The following is a 22492-nucleotide window of genomic DNA, read 5'->3' as shown; positions in this document are numbered from 1 at the left end:
TTGATCTTGAGAACTTGAGTTTGGATTCAGATTTGATGAAGAACGATCAATTTGGTAGCTTGATGATTCTTCGTGTACTTGAGTTTGGATTTGGATTTGATGAAGAACAAGCGATTTGGTAGTTTAATGATTATTCGAGGATTTGGGAGACTTCGGGATTTCTCAAGAGTGATCTTGCTCAAGTGATTTTTCTTTCTTTTTCTCTAAAGAAAAATCCCCTCTCTCTTCATGTTGGAATGATTATTTATAGTGTCAAGGCTTATATTTTATATAATATTTTAATGACACTTAAAAAAAATTCTTTAATTGTATAATTAAATCAATATGTATTTTCTGATTAATTTAAAATTAGTTATGAGAATAACTAAATTAAACATATTCAAATAATTGATTTAATTATAACCGTAAAGAAATTTATTAATTTAATCAAATGTACGATTACCATTTCGATCGTCAATGACTTTTAATTTCCAATTAAAGTCGGAATCACGTAGCTTCGATTACGATAATCCGTTTATGTGCTGACGCGAATTTTATTCGGATTAGTACTAACTTTGTTGACTTTTGGGCCACGTATGCAATTTTGTCGGGTTCTTGGTCGATTTAATCATATAATGAAGATGATTTACTTCATTAAATTTCTTGTGTCTACACTTACATTTTTTTGTGTCTACACTTACATTTTTCTTTTTCTTGTTCATATTCATCGTCTTTCTTTATCGTTCCTGGCTTCGTGCTGTAGTACAAACTTGGATCATTTTGCCACATTGACTTATTCGGTTATTCCAGATAGAATGGAATCTCCAAAAGCTTTCATTTAATACATGCATTATATATAACATATATATTCACTCTTTTTTCTACTAGTATCTAGGCAAAGATAATGATGATGATCATCATCAATCAGATAAGTAGCTAGTTCATTGTATAGCTTATAGCAACCCGCTTATAAAATTAAGTTCAAGTCTCAACCACCGTTCCTTATGATCTCCAGGCGCTGCACAGACTCGACGAAAGTTCTGCAACATCATTCCCACAATATTGTTATACCATACATCACAGTATGTCTTCAATTCTCTATACATCAAGAAAAAGTATAATACAAATCACTAGTAAGGAATCTAAAAATCTAAACTAAATAGTACTAATTAAGAACTAATTAAAACCCATACAGATGGAATATGAGAAACCAAAAAGGGTGAAAGTACATACTGCCAGGGAACATCTCCAGCAAGCAACCAATGTCCATGTATGTCCTGATAAGTCACTGTAAAATCTGCAGTATCCTCATTCTCACATTCTTTGTCTATGCATCAAAATCAGAACCAAGAATATATATGTCAAATTAAAACCCTTTGTAAATTATATATCTATCTCCATCAAATTTAAGTAGGAAGCAGGTTTGGAGTGAATAAACACTTACATATAGCAAACATGGTTATCAAGGAATCTCTCAGTGTCTGATAAGAGTGATGCAGATTTATATCTATCTTTCTCAGAATTCCCACTCCATCCATCTTCACCTTTACGTACATGGGACTTCCTGACCCATCATTTTCCTTTTCCACAATATGCTGATGATTCTGGAAATCATGGTGGGCATGGCCATGACCTTGGTGTTGATGATCAGAAAAAAACATCTTTCTCCTCCATGATTTAATTGGTGGCCACCCCACAACTTGGTCTCCTTCTCCATCCCTATTTAATATTTGAGACAAGGTCACCATTAATGACATACCCTTGATTGTTTAATCTGTTTTAAAGTTGATTTATTAATATTCACTCAATCTGGTTAATTCTACCACCAAATGGTGGTTCTTTAAGCTGGCCGGAAAATCATGCTCACGATTAGTTAAGCAATGTATATCACACCAAGTTTAATCAGTGTTATGTTGTCAAACTGTCAATATATGTAGAGGTGATGTGTGATCAGAAAACCATGCAGAACTTACTTGGTATCGATGAGACTGCAAAAGTCTCTTTTCTTCTGCTTCTTGCCATCCTCGTCTTCCTCACCCGGCTGGCCATGCCACAAAAACAAGGGCAACGCCTTCGACTCATCATCATCTCCAATCTTCTCGAAAGCCATGTCGAAACTGCGCTTCTTTTTGCTCCCCAAGCAGCATCCATAGCTCCATATATCCAAACTACCGATCATCCCCCGACTGTTTACATCAAACCCTTTGACAGGAGCGTCGTGATGAGCCGGAAGCGACAGAGCCAAACCCAGTTGAAGCTCCATGACACAAAACCAACCAAGAACACAAAAATGAGGCCGGAGAGACAAGACAGAAACTAAAACAAAGCAAAGTGAGGTTACTTAACTTTGGGTACTGATGAAAGTGAATTAGAGAGACTCGTTTTATATATACTTTCTGAAATTAAGGTTGAGATGGAGATGGGGAGAAGCAATGTCTTGCTAAAGAAAGGAAGTTGGAGACAGCATGGAAGTTTGGGTCGGGCAAAAGAAGAGCAAAGATAGTGACAGCTGAGCAACACGACTACACTAACGTGCCATGACCGCCAAGTTCAGTACCAGTCAGAAGTAGTAGGACTAGTGCCCACACTCCACTGTTTACTGTTTAGTCTCAATTGCTGTCTTTGTTTCATTGCTTATTGGATTCTCCTTTCCCTTTCGTTTTTCACTTTTGCCAAATTTTCCCGCGTCTACTAAACAGTATAATAACTATAATTTCTACATCTTACTCCTTATAGTTAAGCATCGGGATGATTTAGCAACGAAGTTGTTTACAGTCTGAAGGCTAAGATAATTTGAAAACAATATGCTTATTAACTAGGTGTATTGGAAATTTGATTATGATGCTTGATTGTTATCCATTTTAAGCTAGGGCATTGAGATTTCTGTACTACTGAACTTTTTTCTCATACTACTTAATCACTGCTTATGGTACAGACCTAGTGCACCGCACCTGAATGATTTGTACAGCCATGAAGCTCAGATTGTGAGCTAGAGCTAGCTAAGATGATGAAAGAAGATACTTCATCATTAATTGATTTGAAATCTATGTGTGTAAAAGCATGATGAACTTACATTTAATCCTCCACAATAGGGTTGATATAGTGAAAACATGTTAGACTATAAGTGGAATGGACGCTACAAGGATTAGTTAGAGGTCCTTGGTTCGAACTCCATCTTGTGAAAGACATCTTTTGGGGAAGGGTTATACATTGAATTGCTCGAGGCCACTGTGGGGTTGTTGAGATCGCCAATAATGCATGGATTCATAACTCTTTTATCGGCAAGGAATATATTTCATATTCTTAAATTTTCGTACTCCAAAATCTTAAATCAGATTAACCATCAACTCATAAGAGATTAAGGTTAGTAAGACAATATAAGAGTGTGTGAGAGCTCTAAATTAAATTACACTTAAAAAAAATTGCATTGCTTCAAATAATATATAAGAAACATTAATAGAGGCAAGATTTGATTCTTCTAGAATATTAAGATTTCAACGGCTCATTTGACTCTCTTACTTATGAAAGGTATATATATATCCCCTTATAAGTTATCTTTGATCGGGGAAGGTAACCAAGATGATTCAAACACTTTGAACAAGAAATATCACCTAACTAGAAGTAATTAGGTGCATGTTGTCGTAAGATAGAGAGTTAAAGACATAGTCCGACGTTTCTTCATCCCATGCATAATTAACGAATGTGATCCTTCACAATACAGATGTCGGCAAATAGCCGTCAAAATCGTGATGATGCATGCATGATCTATATATATATATGAATCATTCAAAACTTCCATAATAATAGGTATTGATTCCTGAAACATTTTCCTTGACCTCGTTGTTCGCAATGATTACGATACCCTCCTCACCAGTTAAACACCTCTTCATCTTGCGCCAATTAAAAAAACTAAGGGATTCTCCCTGTCGGAGTATACATCTCTAAACTCCAAACCCAATAATCCTCTAGGTGATCCAAGATCGGAGAGAGAAACCAAGAATCACAGGAGATTCCCGATCGACCTCAACAATTTGGGCAAATCAGGATACGTTTGGTGCCTGTAACCTGTTGGACGAAATGCATGGCTCTACTGTTGGCTAGGGTTTGCCCTTCGCAGAGGGCAGCAGTACCAGTAGTACTGGTGTCTGCTGCTTAATTGTTCGGAGCGCAAGGAGAGGGTAGCCCCCTTGTGAAGTTCACGTGAAGATGAGCATGGGGCAAAACATGTTTGGGTCTCCAGGTACAGTTCGAACCCCGCATGGTTCAATGTGGCTGAACCCACAGCCCTCAATGACCGTCGGTAGCCCTGTCTGGACTGCGCGCGTGTGTACTGGTGGTGGAACCCTAGTGGGACTCCATAGTGTAGCACAATTCAAGTCCCTGTTCGTTCATAGTTCACTCGTGATCTGATCCAAACAAATTAACTCGGCGATCAGGTTTGTCGTGTTTGGGTAAGTTAGATAGATAGATGACCGTACCTGCAAGTTAAAAAGGCTAGGCCAAGATAGAAATTTGACAAGAACGTACCTGGTGGATTATTTGGGAAATTCTGCTATACGCTGCTGCTGCATATATATGGGATGTAAAGACTATATATAGCCTCATGGGTGTGCTACTGCTTCGCAATCTATATCTTTCCACCACAAATCTCACACCCACATTTACTGTGCATTTTATCAAACCCTTCATTCACCACACAAAAGTGTGTGTATAGCATACATGTATGTACAACAGACAAACTCGATTACTTGGGGTAACATTCGTAACAATTTTACTCAGAGTGGTATCGAAAAACATAATTACTCAAAGTGTGATCGATCTTTAAGTTCGTACATGTCAGAAAATAATATGTCGCAAAGTTACACTATTCAATCTTGAATATGTTAATAGTTTTTTCTTACTGAAGTTTTATCGTTAACTTGTTGACTCCGGTTTATATTGTTTGATAAAAAAACAGGTAACTACCCACGTGATGTAAGTATATAACCTTGACTGGATGAGGATCCAATGTACACATAGAATGACAAAATTTGTAAATAGTTCATAGGCTAAACTTTAAAATTTGACCTAGCTTTAATTTCCTAATCCGGCATTAAGCTTGAAGTTTCATTATATCGTTCTGAGAAATGCGTAGCCAGAAAAAGGCCACTCCATAAAATCAGGGGACCGAATTCAAGAAATTGATGGAGTTCGATAGTTGATATGCAAGTGCTCATGACTTTCACCAGTTCAACCGAATTAGCCAAACATTTTAATATCTTAGCTAGTGAGATTGGAGCCTTAATTTGGGTAAAAAAAATCCAAGCATGTACACCCCATTGAATATCACTTGTACTTAGCTAGCTAGCTAATAAGTTTGTCTGGTCCATCTTCATGTCACCCCCTTAGAAAAATGCATCAATGTATATTGCCCCACTAGCATGAATGCTTTGAACTTTGAAGATTTCAGTGGAAGTGGGAAGCAAAGTTTTGGCTCGAAGTAGCACTAATATTCAATATGTTCATGTTCGTATTCTTATTCTTATCTTTGAGAGAGGTCCCCTCGCACTCACTACATGAAGTTTCCATGGCTGGAGGTTTTGAAGATGCTTCAACTCGCCTCTTTGGATTCTGGGGTGATCGAGTTTGCCTCTAAGGGATAGTGACCAGTTATGGCCCAAACTCTCAAATCAAAGTACTTGTGTTTCTCATCATGTCTTGTTTACAATCTTAATGGCATTTCAAATCCAAGCTTAGCAGACTAGCAGAGAGACAGCAGTCTTTGTAATCTGGGGACATGAGAATCATCACACCACTTTGCTTGGTTTCCTTCAAGGTCAAGTAGAGGAACATGTCTGTCCCATTGGATCCGAATCTAGAATCAAACTTTTCCATACGATATTTCGATCACGATCAATTATCTATTTGATCTCTGCGTCTCTACTCGATCAAGAAATGACGTAGCTGCTAGGGCATATCAAAAGTTGACGAAATTCGATAATTAAGTCATCTTAGTGGAACGCAGGAATTAAAACTACCTGGTTGTCAGATATAAACAACTTAAAATCCATACAAAGTTTTCATAACGATGCAATAAGTGGGTATTTGAGAAACTTCAACTAGATAATCAGAGAAACTAATCCTTGATCATGTAAACTTGAACTAGATAATTATATTCCTTATGTTAATCACTAATCTATAGCATGAGGTTGAATAAGTTGCAAAGAGCCGCAAAAGGTCATTTCATTGAGGGTAGTTGGGAGTTGGGACACCATGAAAGAAATTTTAACTATCATGTCTTGTTTTTACACACCATTTTGTGGTGATTTACTTACTAAGATTCTTTGCCATCCCTGAACGTTTCAAATAGTTCTAAAACATGGACAATTATATAATCATGGTCAAGTTCATATTTTCTTTCAAGTTTTGTTTTCAACAATCATCATCATCAAACGCTTTGAATCCACTACAAAAGGATGCCAAATTTTCATCATTATTAGTCCTTGGTTAATGATCCCATTCTGTTTCAATGGGGGCTGAAGAGGGAAAAAGTAAATAATGTGTGAATTAGCATAAATTATTTTCAACATAAGTCTAAAATCAAACAATTTCAACAACCAAATAAAAAGACATCACGCTTGCTATAATTAGGAGTTATGAGCTTGCACGTAATTTGTATTAGATGTTGCGCTCTTGCTTAACCTATTAATATTTGATCGTATGACTCTTACTAGCAATCTAGCATACCCTAATGAGTTCCGCCTCCTTACACCAAAAAAAAAAGAGGCTAATCACATATTCCAAATCAACGTAATGGAAGAAAAATAAAAATAAGTAGAAGCTCAACTCAATTCGTATTTGATCATAATTCATAAGAATAGTCACTAACTCACTATACTATACAAGGTGACCAAAATAACAACGACTAGTATACGACGGCGTTTAACAGGAGATGAAATTTTCGTGGAAGCGCCACATTGCCCGGTCAACCTAATTCTGATTGACTCTTCAGATTCTTGTAACGATCGGGTCGACGCCCGACTCACAACCCGGGTCCGCTATTTCGAGTCGGGACTCCCGATCGTCCTCACCTAAAAGCTTGTCATAAATCGGACCTGCTCACTTCGACCCGACCCGCCCCAGAGATGACCTTCATAACCACCGCCACCACTACCACCACCGCATTTGATATCCTCACTGAATAAATCAACACTCTCATTTCCCCTTCACCGTTCAACAACGACGGAGCCGGAGACCGACGCCGCTGAGAGCTCCGCGATGCCTGCGAGGGCGTCGAGTTCCGGCAAGAATTTGATGCTTCCGGTATCGGATCCTCCGCGGGACCAAGAGCTCGACCGTCTCATCGGAGACGACGGCGATGACGTGGTGGAGGAGAAGCTCTTCAAAGGATCCGCCATGTCCCGACGTGGCGCCTTCGCTGCCGTCTCTTACATGGCCTGTGCTGGTATGAAACCGCAACGCTTCCTTGATCGGAACTTCAAGTTTGAAGAGTCATGAACATAATTTTGAAAGCTTTGATATGAATTGGTGTTGTGCTTGTGTATTTAGAGATTCTGTGATTTTTATTGTTGTGAATTTTAGGTTTTCTGCATTGCTAGTGTGATTGTCATACATTTTGATGCTTGATTGTTCATATTGTTGCTATGTAGTGCTGTTGGTGATGTTCAACAAGGCAGCTCTCTCTTCGTATCGATTCCCTTGTGCAAATGTCATTACACTCTTTCAGGTATGATCTTATCAAAGAATCGATGTGATCACTTGGTCAGTATTGACGTGACTGCCTGCTTTCTTTTGCTGTTTTGATGTGAAGTATGTTGAGCCAGCCTACTTGGAAATTAAGTGATTCTTTAGGGGACATTTGTGCTTTTACTTATGTGAAGTACAAGCAGAACTATTCCACCAGCCTCAGACAGGCACAAAAAGCTTGAAAGATTCTCATTACATGTGTTTTATGTATATGGTTATAAGTCATATACTCACTGAAAGAAAAAAAATTTGGGGGTTTTGTTACAATGTTTATGTATGCGATTCTGGTATGGCTTGTGTATCAATAGCTGATGCAGAGGTTACAATTGCAGATGCTATGTTCATGTTTCTTGCTATATATGCTGAGACGCTGGAAGATGATTACTTTCACAGTTCGGGAATCTCCGGCCTTTTCTGATAGCAACACCATAACACTTGTACCATTGGCGACTTTGAAGAAAACATTTCCTCTTGCCGGAGCCTATTTGCTATACATGGTATGGGTTGATAATCTAATGTTGTACATGTGCATTTTATTCTTAATAACTAGTTATCTTAGTTATCTTTTGTTACTAATGTCTGCCTATTTATTTATTTCTCCTTGAAAGCTAACCTCCATGGAGTCTGTCCGTGGAGTGAATGTTCCAATGTACACCACCCTCAGAAGGACTACAGTGGTTTTCACAATGGTGATGGAGTATTTTCTGGCTGGACAGAGATATACATCTCCTATTGTTGGAAGGTATTGGGCCTTTTTGTGATGAAGTTTGTGTCATATATGATATTTGTAAGGCTCTTAAATTAGGTCTTTGACGCAACTGCATATATAATTCTTCCCTAAGGCTCTCAAATAATGTTTCTGAATGCCGGTATAATAGAGTTTTAAGGTGAGAGTGGAAGAGATAATGATGCTTCAGCAGTGCATAGTTGGTCACATAAGAAATATGGTCTTATTTAAGATTCTTAGTAGATCAAAATACCTCAGCACTACTTATTTCTTCTTTTTCCTTGTAAATTTAATCGATCCATTAGGAAGATTTAGTACTTTCATACTTTGTCATACAATAAATGAGTGAAAAGAAAAGTGAAGGATTGACACTGCAGTATACTAATAGATAACATGACCCCTTAAGGCTCTAGTTGGGATTCCTAGATCAATGCACGAGTCGGAAGCTTGGAAATTGTACAGATATCTTCTGTGTCCAGCATTGTGTCCAACTGTCCGAGTTGATTTCAGATCTTTCCTTATTCATCTTCTTTTTGCAACTCTACATTCTGGCTGCGGTAGATTAGTTTTCATGATAGGCAGAAATTGAGTGGTAAATTTGTAATGTGTAGTTAGATAGATGTTACTTTATTGGCCATCTACCTGATTTCCTCATTTAACTGATTTTTTTTAAGTTCTTATCAGTGTTGGACTGATTGTTCTTGGTGCATTCATTGCTGGAGCTCGGGATTTGTCATTTGATGCCTATGGCTATGTTGTTGTCTTCTTATCCAACATCGCAACAGCAATATATCTTGCAACTATAGCCCGTATTGGTAATACATTTGGACCTTATGGAGATATTTTACTGCGTTTCCTCTATTTTAGCTCAACAGATTTTGAGATATTGACTGATATATCTATTTGCCAGGGAAATCCAGTGGCCTTAATAGTTTTGGCCTTATGTGGTGTAATGGTAAGATAAAAGGATCCAACCACTCACTAATTAGAAACTTAAATTCAGTCTTAGTGCATAATTAGAAACTTAGTTTATTAAACTCCATTTCTGACATAATGTATTACTTTTTGTCTTTGATAGGAATTTTATGTGGACCAGCTTTGCTTGTATTGACTTATTTTCATGGTGACCTGAAGATGACTGTTGATTTTCCTGATCTGCTGTCACCTGGTTTCATGGTACCTTGTTCACCAACCAAAGTCTTCTCTACTAATAATTATATACAAAAAAAAAATTAATTATATACTTGAATGGTATTGTTGATGCCATATTGTTTAATTGAACTTGGAGTTGAAGAAAATGTTTTATGTAGCAGTTCCTCTTTCTTCTTTCTCTTCTCCCTTCTAACTGTCTATGTAGCTGGATTCTATGGTTGGAATGTTGTAGAGGGAGGGGAATTAGACAGCAGCTTCACTTGTCATTCAACCGGCTGTATAAATTGTGATCATATGTAGAAGTATTGAAACAGTTTATGAGTATCATATGTATAGTGAGTGTGAGATTGTTGGTATCAGCCGCATCACATGGATTCAAATGATGTCTCAGAATAGAAAAAAAGATACCATGCCTATTGCATCTTGTACTGCTTAAGTACAACTCAAAGAGGGTTTTGATTGAGATTTATTGTTTTTATTTGGCAGGTTGTCTTGCTCTGTTCCTGTGTACTGGCATTCTTCCTGAATTATTGTATATTTCTTAATACGACTCTAAATTCAGCTCTAACGCAAACTATTTGTGGTAACTTGAAGGTTTGCATCCACTAAATTTCTGCAGCTCTCAGATGTTACTATACAATTTTGCAGCGTGTGTACCGTGTTTTGCTAATTAATTTTTAATCAATTAGTTCTGTATTTGGGCTCTTATATATTTCTTGTTTTACTGGAATAGGATTTCTTTACCATTGGACTTGGCTGGGTGGTATTTGGTGGCCTTCCATTTGATCTTGTAAGTGCAACCCTGTTCTCATCCTGACAGTGAAACAATATTCTTAAAAGAAAAGCATGTATTTCCTTTTTATGAATGGATCCTGATTTTTTCCTTTGCATATGCAGTTGAATGTTATTGGACAAGGTCTCGGATTTCTTGGTTCTGGATTGTATGCCTACAATAAGCTCATAGGGAAGTAACATAATCAATGGATGGCTAGTTTTCTCCGTTGAAAATGATTAGAAGCGATTTATTGATTCTTGAAGGGAGAGTGACTCTTAAAGATAGGAGATTTCTCCTCAGTGGATACACAACTATCGACTGGAAACCAAGCCTTGCTTCTAAAGGGGGTTATCAATTCTTCTACAGGATAAGCACTAGATTAGAAACAATGATGGCAAGTTAGTGTTGCCGGCTAGAGTAATTTGTTTAGGCTTGATATTGTATATGATTATTCTCTGAGAAAGATAAATTATATGCTAAAATTTTGAAGATAACCAAGTTCGGGTAAAAGCGTATCAACTACAGATTTATCGCTTCATATATTGCAAATTTGCAATAACTGTGTTTCCTGGGGAGGCATAGTACACCGGCATTCGCAGTCGCCGGGAAACTACCCTTACAGAAATGAAAGAGTAATTGACGATTTACAAAGCTAGTTAGCAACCAAATAATATTTCTCATCAACAATGTTTGATGAGATTTAAGTTCGAATCCTCTATTCCTGGTAAAATTAGAAGCCAGCTAGTATAATATTACGAACGGTAGACAGGTCCTTCATTTCTTGCACTCGGTTATAGTAAGTTTCTATTTATTGGAGTGTAATTTTTTGTTTGTTACACTGTCCTTTTACTATAATAGAGAGGACCGTGGCCCCGAGACTTGATATAGCTAAATTATGCATCAACTGTCGTCCCCAAATAACAAAAGAAGAGGGAAAAGAAGAAAAGAACGAGAGAGGAACTCTCCCTCCTCTTTTTTCTTCCATCTCTTCCTCCTTTCTTGCTTCCCCCAATTCTTTTCTCTCCGGGAATTACCTCCGCCGCAAGCTCCGAAGTACCAAAAGCCAAGCCCTAACCCAGACGCTCCTTCACTTCTTCTTTTTTTCTTTTTAAATTGTCAATTTCACAATTGCGAAGCGTGTTCTCCTCCAATGAGAATCTCTCTCTCTTTTTCCGGTGGTTTCTAATCTTTTGAACATCTGTTATAAGCTGGTGGCCCGTATGGGTTGAGAGTCTGAGTCTCAGCTACTATGTCTTATAGCGCGTTGAACATCCAGGATGACGATTTTACCCCTAGGTTATCCACGACGGAGCGGCCGCGGCGCTCCCGGTCCTTGCCGTTCTCGCCGCTGCTGATCATCGACGGCCTCTCGAGGAAGAGCTTCTCCTACTCGGCGCTCCCTCAGGAGCCGCTCAAGCTCTCCGTTCTCAAATTGGACGGCTCTAGCTTCGGTAATCTCTCCATCTCTCTCAAAATTTTGTTATGCATTGTTGAATTGTGATATTTGATTCTTTTTTGTCTGAGGTAAAATTTCGTTCAATTTTAGAAAAGTGATGCAGTTAATTTTATATAAAAAATTACTGTGATTATGAATTCATGTGGTCGCCAAGAAAATTGACTAGATTTTGACTCATTTTTGTTGTGAAAATTTTGGTTTCAATGTGAAAATTTTGGTTTTAGAAACTTTCACCCTGCCGCCATAAGAATTGTTTCCGATTTTGATTGTGTAGGCTTCTCTTTTGATTTGTACTTTTGTCTCGAAATTCATGTTCTCATTGCTGAGGGGAAAAAAATTGAAAACGAGAATGTAGGCTGTCAAATATATGAATCTTAATCTCATTTCCTTTGTCTCAATTTGTACAGATATTGAGGTTCCGAAGACAGCCACTGTTGCAGAACTAAAGCAGGCGGTGGAGTCGGTTTTCAGCCACATGCCACAGAAGGGACCTGGAAAGATATCATGGTATGTTCACATCATCATTTGTATGTTTGGAGTATAATAGAAAATAAAATAAAGTTTATATAACTGTGGAATATTTTAGCACTCAAATGTTGAGGTATATGTTCTATGAAATGTACTAATAATGTACATGAAGTGGTTTGCTTACCATGAAAAATTGCTTTGGTTATAATTTTTGAGGTGAGAAGTCACATTGCGGTACCAGACTCTTTTGCATGTGTTTCTAACACTTAACTATATCCTTGTTCAAATATGGTTCATGGAGGCCGCACGTGTGGGGGCATTTCTGCCTGGGATTTGCTGGTCAGAAGCTACTACTTGAAACTGACCATATCAGAGACTATGGCATCAGAGACGGCGATCAGGTTTTATGGCAGGTCCCTTGATGCTTTTAAAATTATATTTTGTGCAGTTTGTCACTCTTATGCTGATTTGGTTAAAATTTACGACCTGAGACTTTAGGCCAGGCCTGCAGGCATAACCCATGTCTATAGTTTAGAGGTGTAATAACATTGAATGTCTGTCTTAAATAGCTGTTAGCATCAATTGTCCTCCCTTCAGTTTCCATGAACTAGGTGTATCTAATGATACTTGTGGTTCATTAAGCTGAGATATACTTTATATTTGTAATGTACTCTAGGTTCGATGGTCTGTTCATAAATAGCTTTGTTGATCCATCTAGTAAAGACTTCCTTGCTAACAAGTGATTTTGTTGCGGAGTCTCAGTTTTAGGCTTTTAGCCTGTTTTGGTTCTGAAGGCAAAGGCAAATTCTTAGTTGATGATGTCATCATGCATCATTAGGAAGCTGGTATTCAATTCTAAGTCCTTCTCATACACGTATTTGATGTATGGTTACATTGTTCTTTTTCCCTATCCTTGTTTTTTTGTTTCTGGATTAATGGGAGGGACCTAAAGTCCAGCTCTGAGCTTTTGCCCTGCATTCAGCGGTTAAGAGTCCTTCACTGTAGCTATAAACCCCCACTTCTTAATTTTCTTGTCATTTAGCATTCACCTCCGTTATCATTTTACCTTTAAACTTCCTTTGTGGTATTTCACTGTTTCTTATCGGAAGTCTCTCCTTAAAGGTCGATTCTTTTTTCGGTTGTTTTGGTGCGTGCAGCTTGATTTTGTCCGGCATGTTTCAATTAGCTACATACATACAAAGAAGCAATCAAAAAGGCTCACTGGCTCAAAACAACACAGGAGGTAAGGTTCTGTTTTTATTTTTGAAAATACAATCAAGTATACTTGCAGCTGAAAATCATGAAATTGCTACAACATTTCGTTGGGTTCGTATATTCAAGCAATGCCACTGTAGTTGTCTTTCATCTTTGTGTTTCATGCCAACGCTAATTCAATTGGGTATATGCAGGTCATTTAGTTTCAACGAGGAAGAACAGAGTGAGCAAGAGGAGGAACAGAAGAACAAAGGGGTAGAACAGGATGACAGGATATACTACAACTGCGATGACATTGAGAATCAAAGGGTCCTGGAGTATGATGATGAACTTTGTATCGAAAGACACAGCGAGACCGGGTTCCCAAGCATACTGGGAGAGTGGTTTCCCTACTCAAGTCTATCACTGTCGCCTGTAGGAGGAGGAAAATCTAGAAGAGGTTATTATGCTTGTTCCCCAGGCATTGCCACTGGGTTGTTGCTTGGCTTCAGAAAGGTTTTCGGGCTTTGCTTTGAGAAACGCGAGAAGCGCTATACTCGAAGAGATATATGGAGAATAGATTAGTACTAATACCCAGGGACATTATGCATTTTCTTCCCATTCATCTCTCTTTGTTATTTTCTTTACTTGCTCTCTCTCTTCCCAAAACTTTAGTTTCTTGTAAAGGACTCTGGTGGCTAATTTTTCGTATGACGGCACGTATGGCACGTGCGGGGAGAGTGACAGTCCCAGTCACTCAATGATCTCAACTCTCCTAGCTCAGATGAGAGCCTCATACCAAAATGTGTGGCAAAGAATGAAATTGGATAAACCCTCCCCAATATTTCATTTCCACTCACACAAATTACACACCCTCCCAAAAACTCAGAGGCCAAATCTTTGAAGAAGCTCAAGCTCAGCTAATTGCCATGGCCAACATGATAATGGCCTCCTCCAAGGTCCCAATCTCGGCCCCTGCTTCCTCCATAGCAAAGCCCAAGCTCCTCCCTCTGCAAGTCCCCATCCCTAAATCACTCACCAAACCCCATGTCATTCAATCCCTCAAATCCCTCTCCCTCATCGCCGCCACCTCCCTCGCCGCCGCCCCGCCGTCGCTGGCAGCCGAGATCGAGAAGGCGGCGCTGTTCGACTTCGACCTGACCCTGCCGATCCAGGCCGTGCAGTTCTTGCTGCTCATGGTGGCCCTCGACAAGCTCTACTACTCGCCGCTGGGGAAGTTCATGGACGAGCGGGACGCGGATATTAGGGCGAAGCTGGGGAGCGTGAAGGACACGTCGTCGGAGGTGAAGCAGCTGGAGCAGCAGGGGGTGGCGATCATGAAGGCGGCGAGGGCGGAGATATCGGCGGCGCTGTCGAAGATGAAGAAGGAGACGCAGGCGGAGGTGGAGGTGAAGCTGGCGGAGGGGAGGAAGAAGGTGGAGGCCGAGTTGCAGGAGGCGTTGGTGAAGTTGGAGGCGCAGAAGGAGGAGACCATTAAGGCGTTGGACGCACAAATTGCGAATCTCAGTGACCAAATTGTGAAGAAGGTTCTTCCTCTGTAATTTTCAGAGTTTGGAGTTACGTAAAGTTATGTAAGAATTGAATATATATGTGAATTGTTTTTTTGGGATGGGATTTCATCCTGTCCAGGTTATGTGAAAAATTACTGCGCTTATTATTTGCTTCAGCTCTCACCCAGTCACCCATCTGCTGTAATCAATAATCGCTCTTGTTTTTGCTCTGCTTTTCAGTTTTGGGCGAGTGTAATTTTTGTAGTTGTAGAATAACAGCAAATGGAAAACGTGATGGCTGATGGGGTGGGAAACAAATTTGGATTATAAGTCGTCAACGGCACATCTATTGCTACGTACATTTGTAATCTAGCTTGTTTACCATTGATATCATCTGTTTGTTTTTGCCAGTGATTTTGCAACTAGTTACATCATATCAGTGTGTCGTACATTCATTGAACTCTTCCAAGGATATTAAAGGGATTCGTCTCAAGTTTGATCAGTATTACAGACTCAGGTCTCAGGGTCAGGAATTGCGACCTTATTTTGAGGAGCTTCTTTACTCTTTTGCTTTAAGCAAAGCAGTTATTGGTGTTTGGATTTTGCCGCAAATCCAAGGCATTTCGCTTTCGAATGTTTGAAGGCGGATCTAGCGGTGAGCGGAAAATATCCATCAAAAATAGTGATAAATCAGAATATATTTCTTACGTAATGTACAAAATAGAAAAGAAATGCAATTTTAAAGTCAATAAGAACATCTATGTTAAGACACAACTTCAAGAGATTGAAAAGTGCTACCAATTAATTTGGTCAGAGAACGCTAACGTTGTAGAAGTCCAAAACTCATTTTTATCATCCACAAATAATATTTTTCCTTTTAGTTATCAAACACCTTCTTCTTATATCTTAATGTAGTTTTCCTTGAGATTACTATGCCTAATGCGATAAGGCATTGGCTACCATTTTTCAAATTGAAACCACCCAAAGCACCCAACTCGTGCGAAAATGGTGATAAATTATAGTTGCATACACTTCTTACGTAGTTGCGTATAGTTGCATATATAATTCTAGTAAGTGCATATCCGGAATGCGAAAAGTTTTATCACCATTTAGCTCAATTATAGTTCTATATACTTCTAAAAGCATGCCTACCTCACGTGAAGTAACCATTCAAAATTGGTACTAAACACACGGCCCAATGAAAAGGTACATGGTACCATTACTACCATAAGATACTTAGATTGATTTGAGATTTTACCCGGCGGAAGAAAGAATATTAGCATAACCCAATGGAATGAGAGGAATGCCATATTGGTGGTAGGGCGTTGGAGTTTAGTATAAAGTTGTTATTCGTTCGGTAGTTTGGCCAAGATTAAGCGGGATGATCAGAGTTGATTACTATATGTAATTCGGATGTTAGCAATGATTGAACCTAATCAATCATGAGTTTAACCATGTATTATTAAAATCACATCTTAGTTGTATCCTATGCTGCATGGAATCGGGTGCGGGTACGTAGAAGCGAAGCGTTTGGAAACGCGGAAGCGTTTTTTTTCCAAAAATTAAGGAAGCGGGTGCGTTTTGGAAGCGTTAAAATAATATATATATATATATATTATAATTTTTTTATATTTTAGTTTTTAATTAGTTTATCTAATATTAAAATAACTGGATAACTATTAATGACTTATTTTCTAACCCATGATTATCTTTAATTATAGTATTATTAAAGCTTCATTTCAAAATTCAAACAAAACAACGTAGTGTGAAGGTGTTGGGCACGTGCAAGTCAAAGAGACATCACTAGATGAAATTGATAAAAAAAAGTTCGTCTTCTCTCTGTCTCTGTCTCTCATATGGATTTTTTTTCATATCTCTCCACAACTCTCTGTCTTCTCTCTATATCTCTCTCTCTCATCTAGATTTTCCTGATATCTCTCCCCTTATTTCTGACACATATTAGATTGATTGATGATGATCATCTTTAACCGCTTAACGAAATAAATAAGAAGATGAGACGACAAGAAGAGTCCCAAGACATTGATTGATAAAATAGAGGTAGAGAAAGAATCACGCTTCCGCCGCGCTTCCGAATTGGAAGCCAACGCTTCCGTCGCGCTTCCAATTTAGAAGTCAACGCTTCTGTCACGCTTCCAATTTGGAAGCCAACGCTTCCACCGCGCTTCCAAATCCACCTTTTTCGGAATCGCGCTTCCGAGCGCTTCCGCTCCCGCTTCCGCTTCCGAAGCGGGAATCGGTCGTCCAACCAAGCTTCCGTGCTATGTAGGTTGTATCACATCCTTAGGCTCATGTACTTCATACTTTAGAAATTGTTTTTTTTTTGGATCAAAAACACAATTTTAAAATTTCTCAATAATTTCCAAGGTTCTAAAAAGCGCTAGGCGGTATGCATGCGAACAGTCACCTCCTAGCGCCTAGACGGTTAGACGGCCTCTTAAGCGGTGCCTAGACGGTTTTGAATTATTAAATATTTATTTATTTTTATACATATATTTAAACTATTTTAATGATTAAAATATACAATGATGTTTAATATTAATTTTAAAAATACTTAAAATTGTCTAAATTCACATAACTTAAGTAGAAAGTCCATAAAAATATTTGAAGAAAAGATAAATAATGAAACAAATGCAATAATACTAAATCTCAATTTATTTCTCTTCAAATTATTTCCTAACTCATTCAGTATCGGACTCAAACTTAATATTCATATTTATTTCCTCTTCTTCTATTAATGAGATTTAGTTTTCGGAAAATAGACAAAAAGTGAGAGCTGCGGTCTCTTTTAATTTTTTTTAATGTCAAATGATGGTTGACCGCCTAGGACTAAATAGAGCCAATTAGACCGCCTATGACTGAATAAGGCAGCCTAGGACCGCCTAGGACTGAATATGGCCGCTTAGAACCGCCTAGGACCGCCTAGGCGGCCGCCTAATTCACAAAACGCCACAGATGGCCGCCGAGACAAAAAGCGTGGCGGTGGGTGACCTCCTAGCGTCTAGGCGGCCGCCTAGACCGTTTTTTAGAACATTGATAATTTCTAATTTGTGCAAATCGTAGATTTGAATCATTTTACTATATCGGTATCTCTCAAGAAGATCCTCCATTTATCTTAACCTTTACAAAATGTTGCAACAAGAAAACCATGCAACATTATTGTCAAATCCAAAACCTTCAAATTCTAGTAACCTATCCTCGCCAAATCTCTTATTAAAATTGGATTATTACAACAACTAATCAATCCTCAAAGAACAATCCACCACCCCTCTCAATAATTCAATTCAATCCCAATCCATTATTTATTTGCTTATCAAACTCCCCTACCTTCCCGCATCGGAGAATTGACGAAGAAGTTATCAAACTTCCTTGGCGTGCACACCTCTTTGAGGGACAGGATCGTAATTCCACTCGAGCAGCCCGAAAATAAAAGCTCCGGAATAAGAGGGGGCCCAGGCCCAAGCTCCACCGTTAGCGGCTAAACATAAAGGACCAGAGGAAAGAAAGCTGCAGATTTCCACTTACTTCTTCTTCTTCTTCTAATCTTCTCTCTGTTTCACATCTCTGTCTTCTTTGTTTCAGTGAGTACTGTTTCTCTACTTCTGACCCCTCAAGTATTTATTTGTTGCAGTTTTGTTTGTTTGTTTTCTTCTTCCAAGAGCACCTATAAATTTTGTAGTGTCTGCTGACTTTGTGCTCTGTCTGATTTGATTGTCTGATCAAATTGGTTGAACCCAGTTGGGTTGTTTAGTTATTTGGTTGCTGTGAATTTCTGGGGTAATTTTTCATATGCTGAATTGCTGATCAAATTGGATGGAGCCACTTTTAGCTGTTTGGAAATTTTTGATTAGCTTCTGATCTGGGTAGAACCGAACAGGAAGGGTTAAACTGTTTGGCTATCTGGGTGATTTGGTTAGAACTCTAATGAGAGGTCTGTGATCTTATGTTTTTAAATTTTTATGCAAGTGTAGATTTGATTTGTGAGGGAAAATGTTGGTGTGAAAGTCTTTAAGTCATCATTTGTAAGGTATATCACAGTTTTGACATTCAACTAAAGTGTTATGTAATATGATCTATACGTAGGCAAGTGAAGAATAAAGGGTATATAATCCAGGGCCTAGTCTGATTATGGCGTTGTGATTTGTTATTTGAAACTAGCTCAGACAAAGCCATAACGTGTGTGCTACTTTGCACTTGGTTCAGTGGCATTACTCTATTGTCAGTTCTTCTTCTATGATCTTATAATTACCGAGTTTTTCAGTAACTGTTTAAGTTTGATTTTTATTTTCTTAGTTGGCTTTTTATAAATTGTTATTTGAGACACATTTCAACTATCAATTCAATTTACTGCAGGTCAATGATGGATAAACATGTAGTTCCCGCTCAGCCATCGGCATCATTTGAGTATCCAAAATTTGATTATGAGCTAGTGGATACTAATCCTGATCGCCTGAAAACTGTTGTAGCCTATTCAGAGCAGAAAACTGCATGGATTGAACCTGCAAAGTTGAAACTGAGACACAGGATTGGGAGGGGACCCTTTGGTGATGTCTGGTTAGCAACCCATCATCAGTCAACTGAAGAATTTGATGAGTATCATGAGGTGGCTGTCAAGATGTTACATCCCATCAAAGAGGACAACATGAAGGCTGTGTTGGATAAACTTGAAGATGTTTTTTACAAGTGTCAAGGGGTAGAAGCTCTGTGTCGGCTACACGGAACTTCTATTATAAATGGAAAGGTAAGCCCGATGTTTTGTATTTGGGGACTAAATTGAATATTTACTTACATGTATGAATTCTGGCCTAAGAGCACTATGGGCTGTTATGTCAGATATGCATTGCAATGAAATTGTATGAAGGATCTATTGGTGACAAAATGGCTCACCTCAAAGGAGGAAAGCTCTCACTTCTTGATGTTTTGAGGTGATTTTTGCCCTGATGAGATACTAAATAATGCTCCGTTTAACCTAATATCAAAGCCATAGTTGGTCAATCCTTACTTGTGTCATTGGTTACGCAGGTATGGAATCACAGTGGCTATGGGGATTTCCGAGCTGCACTCTAGAGGGATCTTGGTTCTTAATCTCAAACCTTGTAATGTTCTTTTAGATGAAAATGACCGAGCAATTCTTGGAGATTTAGGTATTCCTTATCTATTGCTTGGCATTCTATCGGTAAGCTCGGACATTACTCGGAGGCTTGGAACTCCAAGCTACATGGCACCTGAACAATGGCAACCAGAAGTAAGAGGTCCGATATCCTTTGAGACCGACTCATGGGGTTTTGGATGCATCATTGTAGAGATGTTGACTGGCGTGCGGCCGTGGTGTGGGAAATCTGTTGATGAAATACATTCTTCAGTTGTCATAAAGCAAGAAAAACCAGACATACCTAGTGGCCTTCCTCCTGCAATTGAGAATATTCTTCTAGGCTGCTTTGAGTATGACTTTCGGAGTCGTCCGTCACTAACGGACATATTGCATGCTTTCACAAGGTATGAACCTGTCTCTGATCTGAGTTTCTAGGATTACGGATGCCTTCATATAATAGTTTGCCTTTCTAGGTAGTTGCAGGTGCTCATCTAGGCTGCACTTTTGTTATGTATTGACTCAAGTCCTGGGTTTTTTTAGGGGTATAGTGTGTCTCCTTGTATACTTTTAAGTAGAGAGAAGACTTCTGCTGATTGTATAACAGTTTTACTCTGCTGAAGGGCTAATAACTTATTGTAAGTAGTTAACTCAGGTCCATGTTAACACTATCTTCATCTAGGGAACTTGTACAGACAACTTTTCTAGTGATCATGTGCTGGTCAAATCAACATGCCTTATTGCTTAGTTAAGTCATTAGGGTAAGAATATATAGTTGTCGAAGCAATAATGCTGTATGAAGTTATGAACTACTTGTATACAAAGCAGAAATTTACAACAAGATGTCAAGGTGACATTAGGGGTAAGAATATATTGTTTTCGAAGCAATGATGCTGTATGAAATACTTGTATACAAAGCAGAAATTTAAAACAAGATGTCAAGATGTATGCCATGTGGAGGCCACTTCTCTTGTGTAATCACTGGACGGAAAGAAAAATACATGTAGAATGTGTGCATGCATTGATGTTTGAAACTCAGGGTTGGTAAGTATTATAAAAGTAGGCAGATGCATATCGGGGTCGCACTTAGTGTTAGTTATATAAAATTGTGTGGTGATTACCCCTATTGTTTGGATCGATTTGCTAGTTATCTAACTGTCATGTTTACAGCTTGCAGAATGCAGTCAATGATTTAGACTGGACATATGTTGGGACTAGAGCGATCACTGAGAAATCAAGTAGCACTGTTTACACTGAGTGGTTTCTTTCAAAGGATCATCTACTGGTGGGTGACATAGTTCGTTCCAGAAAGTCACCAAACTCATGTAAGCCTGAAATCATGGATGTTCCAGAAGGCACAGTGGTGGGTATAGAACATGATACGGAGCAACATGGGTTTGTCTTGGTGAGGGTTCATGGCATCCATGACCCATTGAGGGTTCCTGTTTCAACTCTGGAGCGGGTTACTTTTGGCTTGGCAGCTGGTAACTGGGTACGGTTGAAGAAAGAAGACAAGAAACACTCACCAGTGGGTATTCTCCATTCTATCAGTCGAGATGGTAATGTAACTGTTGGATTTATAGGGTTGGAAACTCTTTGGAAGGGAACTTCTTCAGAGTTTCAGATGGCAGAATCCTATCGTGTGGGTCAATTTGTAAGGCTAAAAGCCAATGTTCTGAGCCCCCGATTTGAATGGCCTCGTAAGACCGGAGGGAAATGGGCTACTGGTAAGATATGCTGGATCCTACCAAATGGGTGCCTTGTTGTGAAGTTCCCAGGAATACTGACTTTTGGGCATGAAAACTCAACTTTTGTGGCTGATCCCGCTGAGGTCGAATTGGTTACATTTGAGTCTTGCCCAGGAGTGGTGAAGAAGTACCACCATCTTGAGGATTTTCATTGGGCAGTGAGACCAATTCTGATTGCAATGGGCCTATTTACGGCCATGAAGATGGGCATCTTTGTTGGTACAAAAGTTGGCAAGTGTAAAGCGAAGAAACGATGGAGTGCAGCTATACAGGATGAGTGTCAACATTCAGATGTGCAGAATGCAGGAAATCCAGCATGGAAGAATCCGGTGACAAAGATCCTTTTCAGAGAAGGTGGCAGTTCTGCCACAAGTATTGCGCGTTAGCTTTATGTCCTGTTCATCTGCCCAGGAGCTAGCTAAACTTGTAGGTCCTCCAGATCTGGTGTAACCAAAGCTATCATAGGGCTATATACTCTTTAACTTCTGCTGAAGTTCAGTCCGTATCATGTCAACTTTAGGGCAGACATATTTCGCTCTGTCGTGTATATAAATGTATATATCTTGTCAACTGCTTTGTTGAAGTTAGCTGAAGAGCATGCTCATCAACTTTGGGGAATCCAAACCCAG

The 22492-nt window shown here is 38.9% G+C and overlaps 5 protein-coding genes across 6 annotated transcripts; 4 read left to right on the top strand and 1 right to left on the bottom strand.

The window, feature by feature from the left end:
* Window positions 1-691: 691 nt before the first annotated feature.
* On the bottom strand, window positions 692-2323 carry LOC126782938 (auxin-responsive protein IAA29). Its single transcript, XM_050508295.1, has 4 exons — window positions 1953-2323; window positions 1424-1698; window positions 1213-1306; window positions 692-1019 (listed from the first exon to the last, which is right to left on the bottom strand). The coding sequence occupies exons 1-4, from the start codon at window positions 2240-2242 to the stop codon at window positions 968-970; spliced, it is 711 nt and encodes a 236-aa protein (XP_050364252.1). The 5' UTR covers window positions 2243-2323; the 3' UTR covers window positions 692-967.
* Window positions 2324-7136: 4813 nt separating this feature from the next.
* LOC126784827 (UDP-N-acetylglucosamine transporter UGNT1) lies at window positions 7137-10876 on the top strand. The gene is made up of 10 exons (XM_050510336.1): window positions 7137-7423; window positions 7629-7705; window positions 8058-8222; window positions 8334-8467; window positions 9137-9267; window positions 9363-9407; window positions 9531-9628; window positions 10091-10198; window positions 10338-10394; window positions 10502-10876. Exons 1-10 carry the CDS (start codon window positions 7237-7239, stop codon window positions 10574-10576), a joined length of 1077 nt encoding a protein of 358 aa, XP_050366293.1. The 5' UTR covers window positions 7137-7236; the 3' UTR covers window positions 10577-10876.
* Window positions 10877-11320: 444 nt separating this feature from the next.
* LOC126784828 (uncharacterized) lies at window positions 11321-14090 on the top strand. Of its 2 annotated transcripts, none has more exons than XM_050510338.1 (5): window positions 11321-11830; window positions 12243-12342; window positions 12605-12704; window positions 13461-13546; window positions 13713-14090. In XM_050510338.1, the coding sequence occupies exons 1-5, from the start codon at window positions 11629-11631 to the stop codon at window positions 14080-14082; spliced, it is 858 nt and encodes a 285-aa protein (XP_050366295.1). In that variant the 5' UTR covers window positions 11321-11628; the 3' UTR covers window positions 14083-14090. The 2 variants fall into 2 exon arrangements, with proteins under 2 accessions (XP_050366295.1, XP_050366294.1); XM_050510337.1 differs by having other exon boundaries at window positions 12605-12716.
* Window positions 14091-14290: 200 nt separating this feature from the next.
* On the top strand, window positions 14291-15172 carry LOC126784829 (ATP synthase subunit b', chloroplastic). Its single transcript, XM_050510340.1, has one exon. The coding sequence runs from the start codon at window positions 14427-14429 to the stop codon at window positions 15057-15059; it is 633 nt and encodes a 210-aa protein (XP_050366297.1). The 5' UTR covers window positions 14291-14426; the 3' UTR covers window positions 15060-15172.
* Window positions 15173-18503: 3331 nt separating this feature from the next.
* Window positions 18504-22433, top strand: LOC126784825 (E3 ubiquitin-protein ligase KEG). Its single transcript, XM_050510335.1, has 5 exons — window positions 18504-18607; window positions 19380-19767; window positions 19860-19951; window positions 20049-20522; window positions 21286-22433. Exons 2-5 carry the CDS (start codon window positions 19384-19386, stop codon window positions 22247-22249), a joined length of 1914 nt encoding a protein of 637 aa, XP_050366292.1. The 5' UTR covers window positions 18504-18607; window positions 19380-19383; the 3' UTR covers window positions 22250-22433.
* Window positions 22434-22492: the final 59 nt, after the last annotated feature.

The sequence above is a fragment of the Argentina anserina genome, chromosome 2 (assembly GCF_933775445.1).
Source record: "Argentina anserina chromosome 2, drPotAnse1.1, whole genome shotgun sequence".
In the NCBI taxonomy this organism is placed as follows: domain Eukaryota; kingdom Viridiplantae; phylum Streptophyta; class Magnoliopsida; order Rosales; family Rosaceae; genus Argentina; species Argentina anserina.
Note: the sequence above shows the minus strand (reverse complement) of the source record. Positions and strands in the feature narration are given on the sequence as shown.

Excerpts from the sequence above, each read along its gene's own strand:
- LOC126782938 (XM_050508295.1), bottom strand. The coding sequence starts at position 2,242 with ATGGAGCTTCAACTGGGTTTGGCTCTGTCGCTTCCGGCTCATCACGAC. Across the intron at positions 1,699-1,952 it reads TGCAGTCTCATCGATACCAA|GGATGGAGAAGGAGACCAAG; the intron begins GTAAGTTCTGCA and ends AATATTAAATAG. Across the intron at positions 1,020-1,212 it reads GCTGGAGATGTTCCCTGGCA|AACTTTCGTCGAGTCTGTGC; the intron begins GTATGTACTTTC and ends ATGATGTTGCAG.
- LOC126784827 (XM_050510336.1), top strand. The coding sequence starts at position 7,237 with ATGCCTGCGAGGGCGTCGAGTTCCGGCAAGAATTTGATGCTTCCGGTA. Across the intron at positions 8,223-8,333 it reads GAGCCTATTTGCTATACATG|CTAACCTCCATGGAGTCTGT; the intron begins GTATGGGTTGAT and ends TCTCCTTGAAAG. Across the intron at positions 10,395-10,501 it reads GTGGCCTTCCATTTGATCTT|TTGAATGTTATTGGACAAGG; the intron begins GTAAGTGCAACC and ends TTGCATATGCAG.
- LOC126784828 (XM_050510337.1), top strand. The coding sequence starts at position 11,629 with ATGTCTTATAGCGCGTTGAACATCCAGGATGACGATTTTACCCCTAGG. Across the intron at positions 11,831-12,242 it reads ATTGGACGGCTCTAGCTTCG|ATATTGAGGTTCCGAAGACA; the intron begins GTAATCTCTCCA and ends CAATTTGTACAG. Across the intron at positions 12,717-13,460 it reads GCGATCAGGTTTTATGGCAG|CTTGATTTTGTCCGGCATGT; the intron begins GTCCCTTGATGC and ends TGGTGCGTGCAG.
- LOC126784829 (XM_050510340.1), top strand. The coding sequence starts at position 14,427 with ATGGCCAACATGATAATGGCCTCCTCCAAGGTCCCAATCTCGGCCCCT.
- LOC126784825 (XM_050510335.1), top strand. The coding sequence starts at position 19,384 with ATGATGGATAAACATGTAGTTCCCGCTCAGCCATCGGCATCATTTGAG. Across the intron at positions 19,768-19,859 it reads CTTCTATTATAAATGGAAAG|ATATGCATTGCAATGAAATT; the intron begins GTAAGCCCGATG and ends CTGTTATGTCAG. Across the intron at positions 20,523-21,285 it reads ATATTGCATGCTTTCACAAG|CTTGCAGAATGCAGTCAATG; the intron begins GTATGAACCTGT and ends TCATGTTTACAG.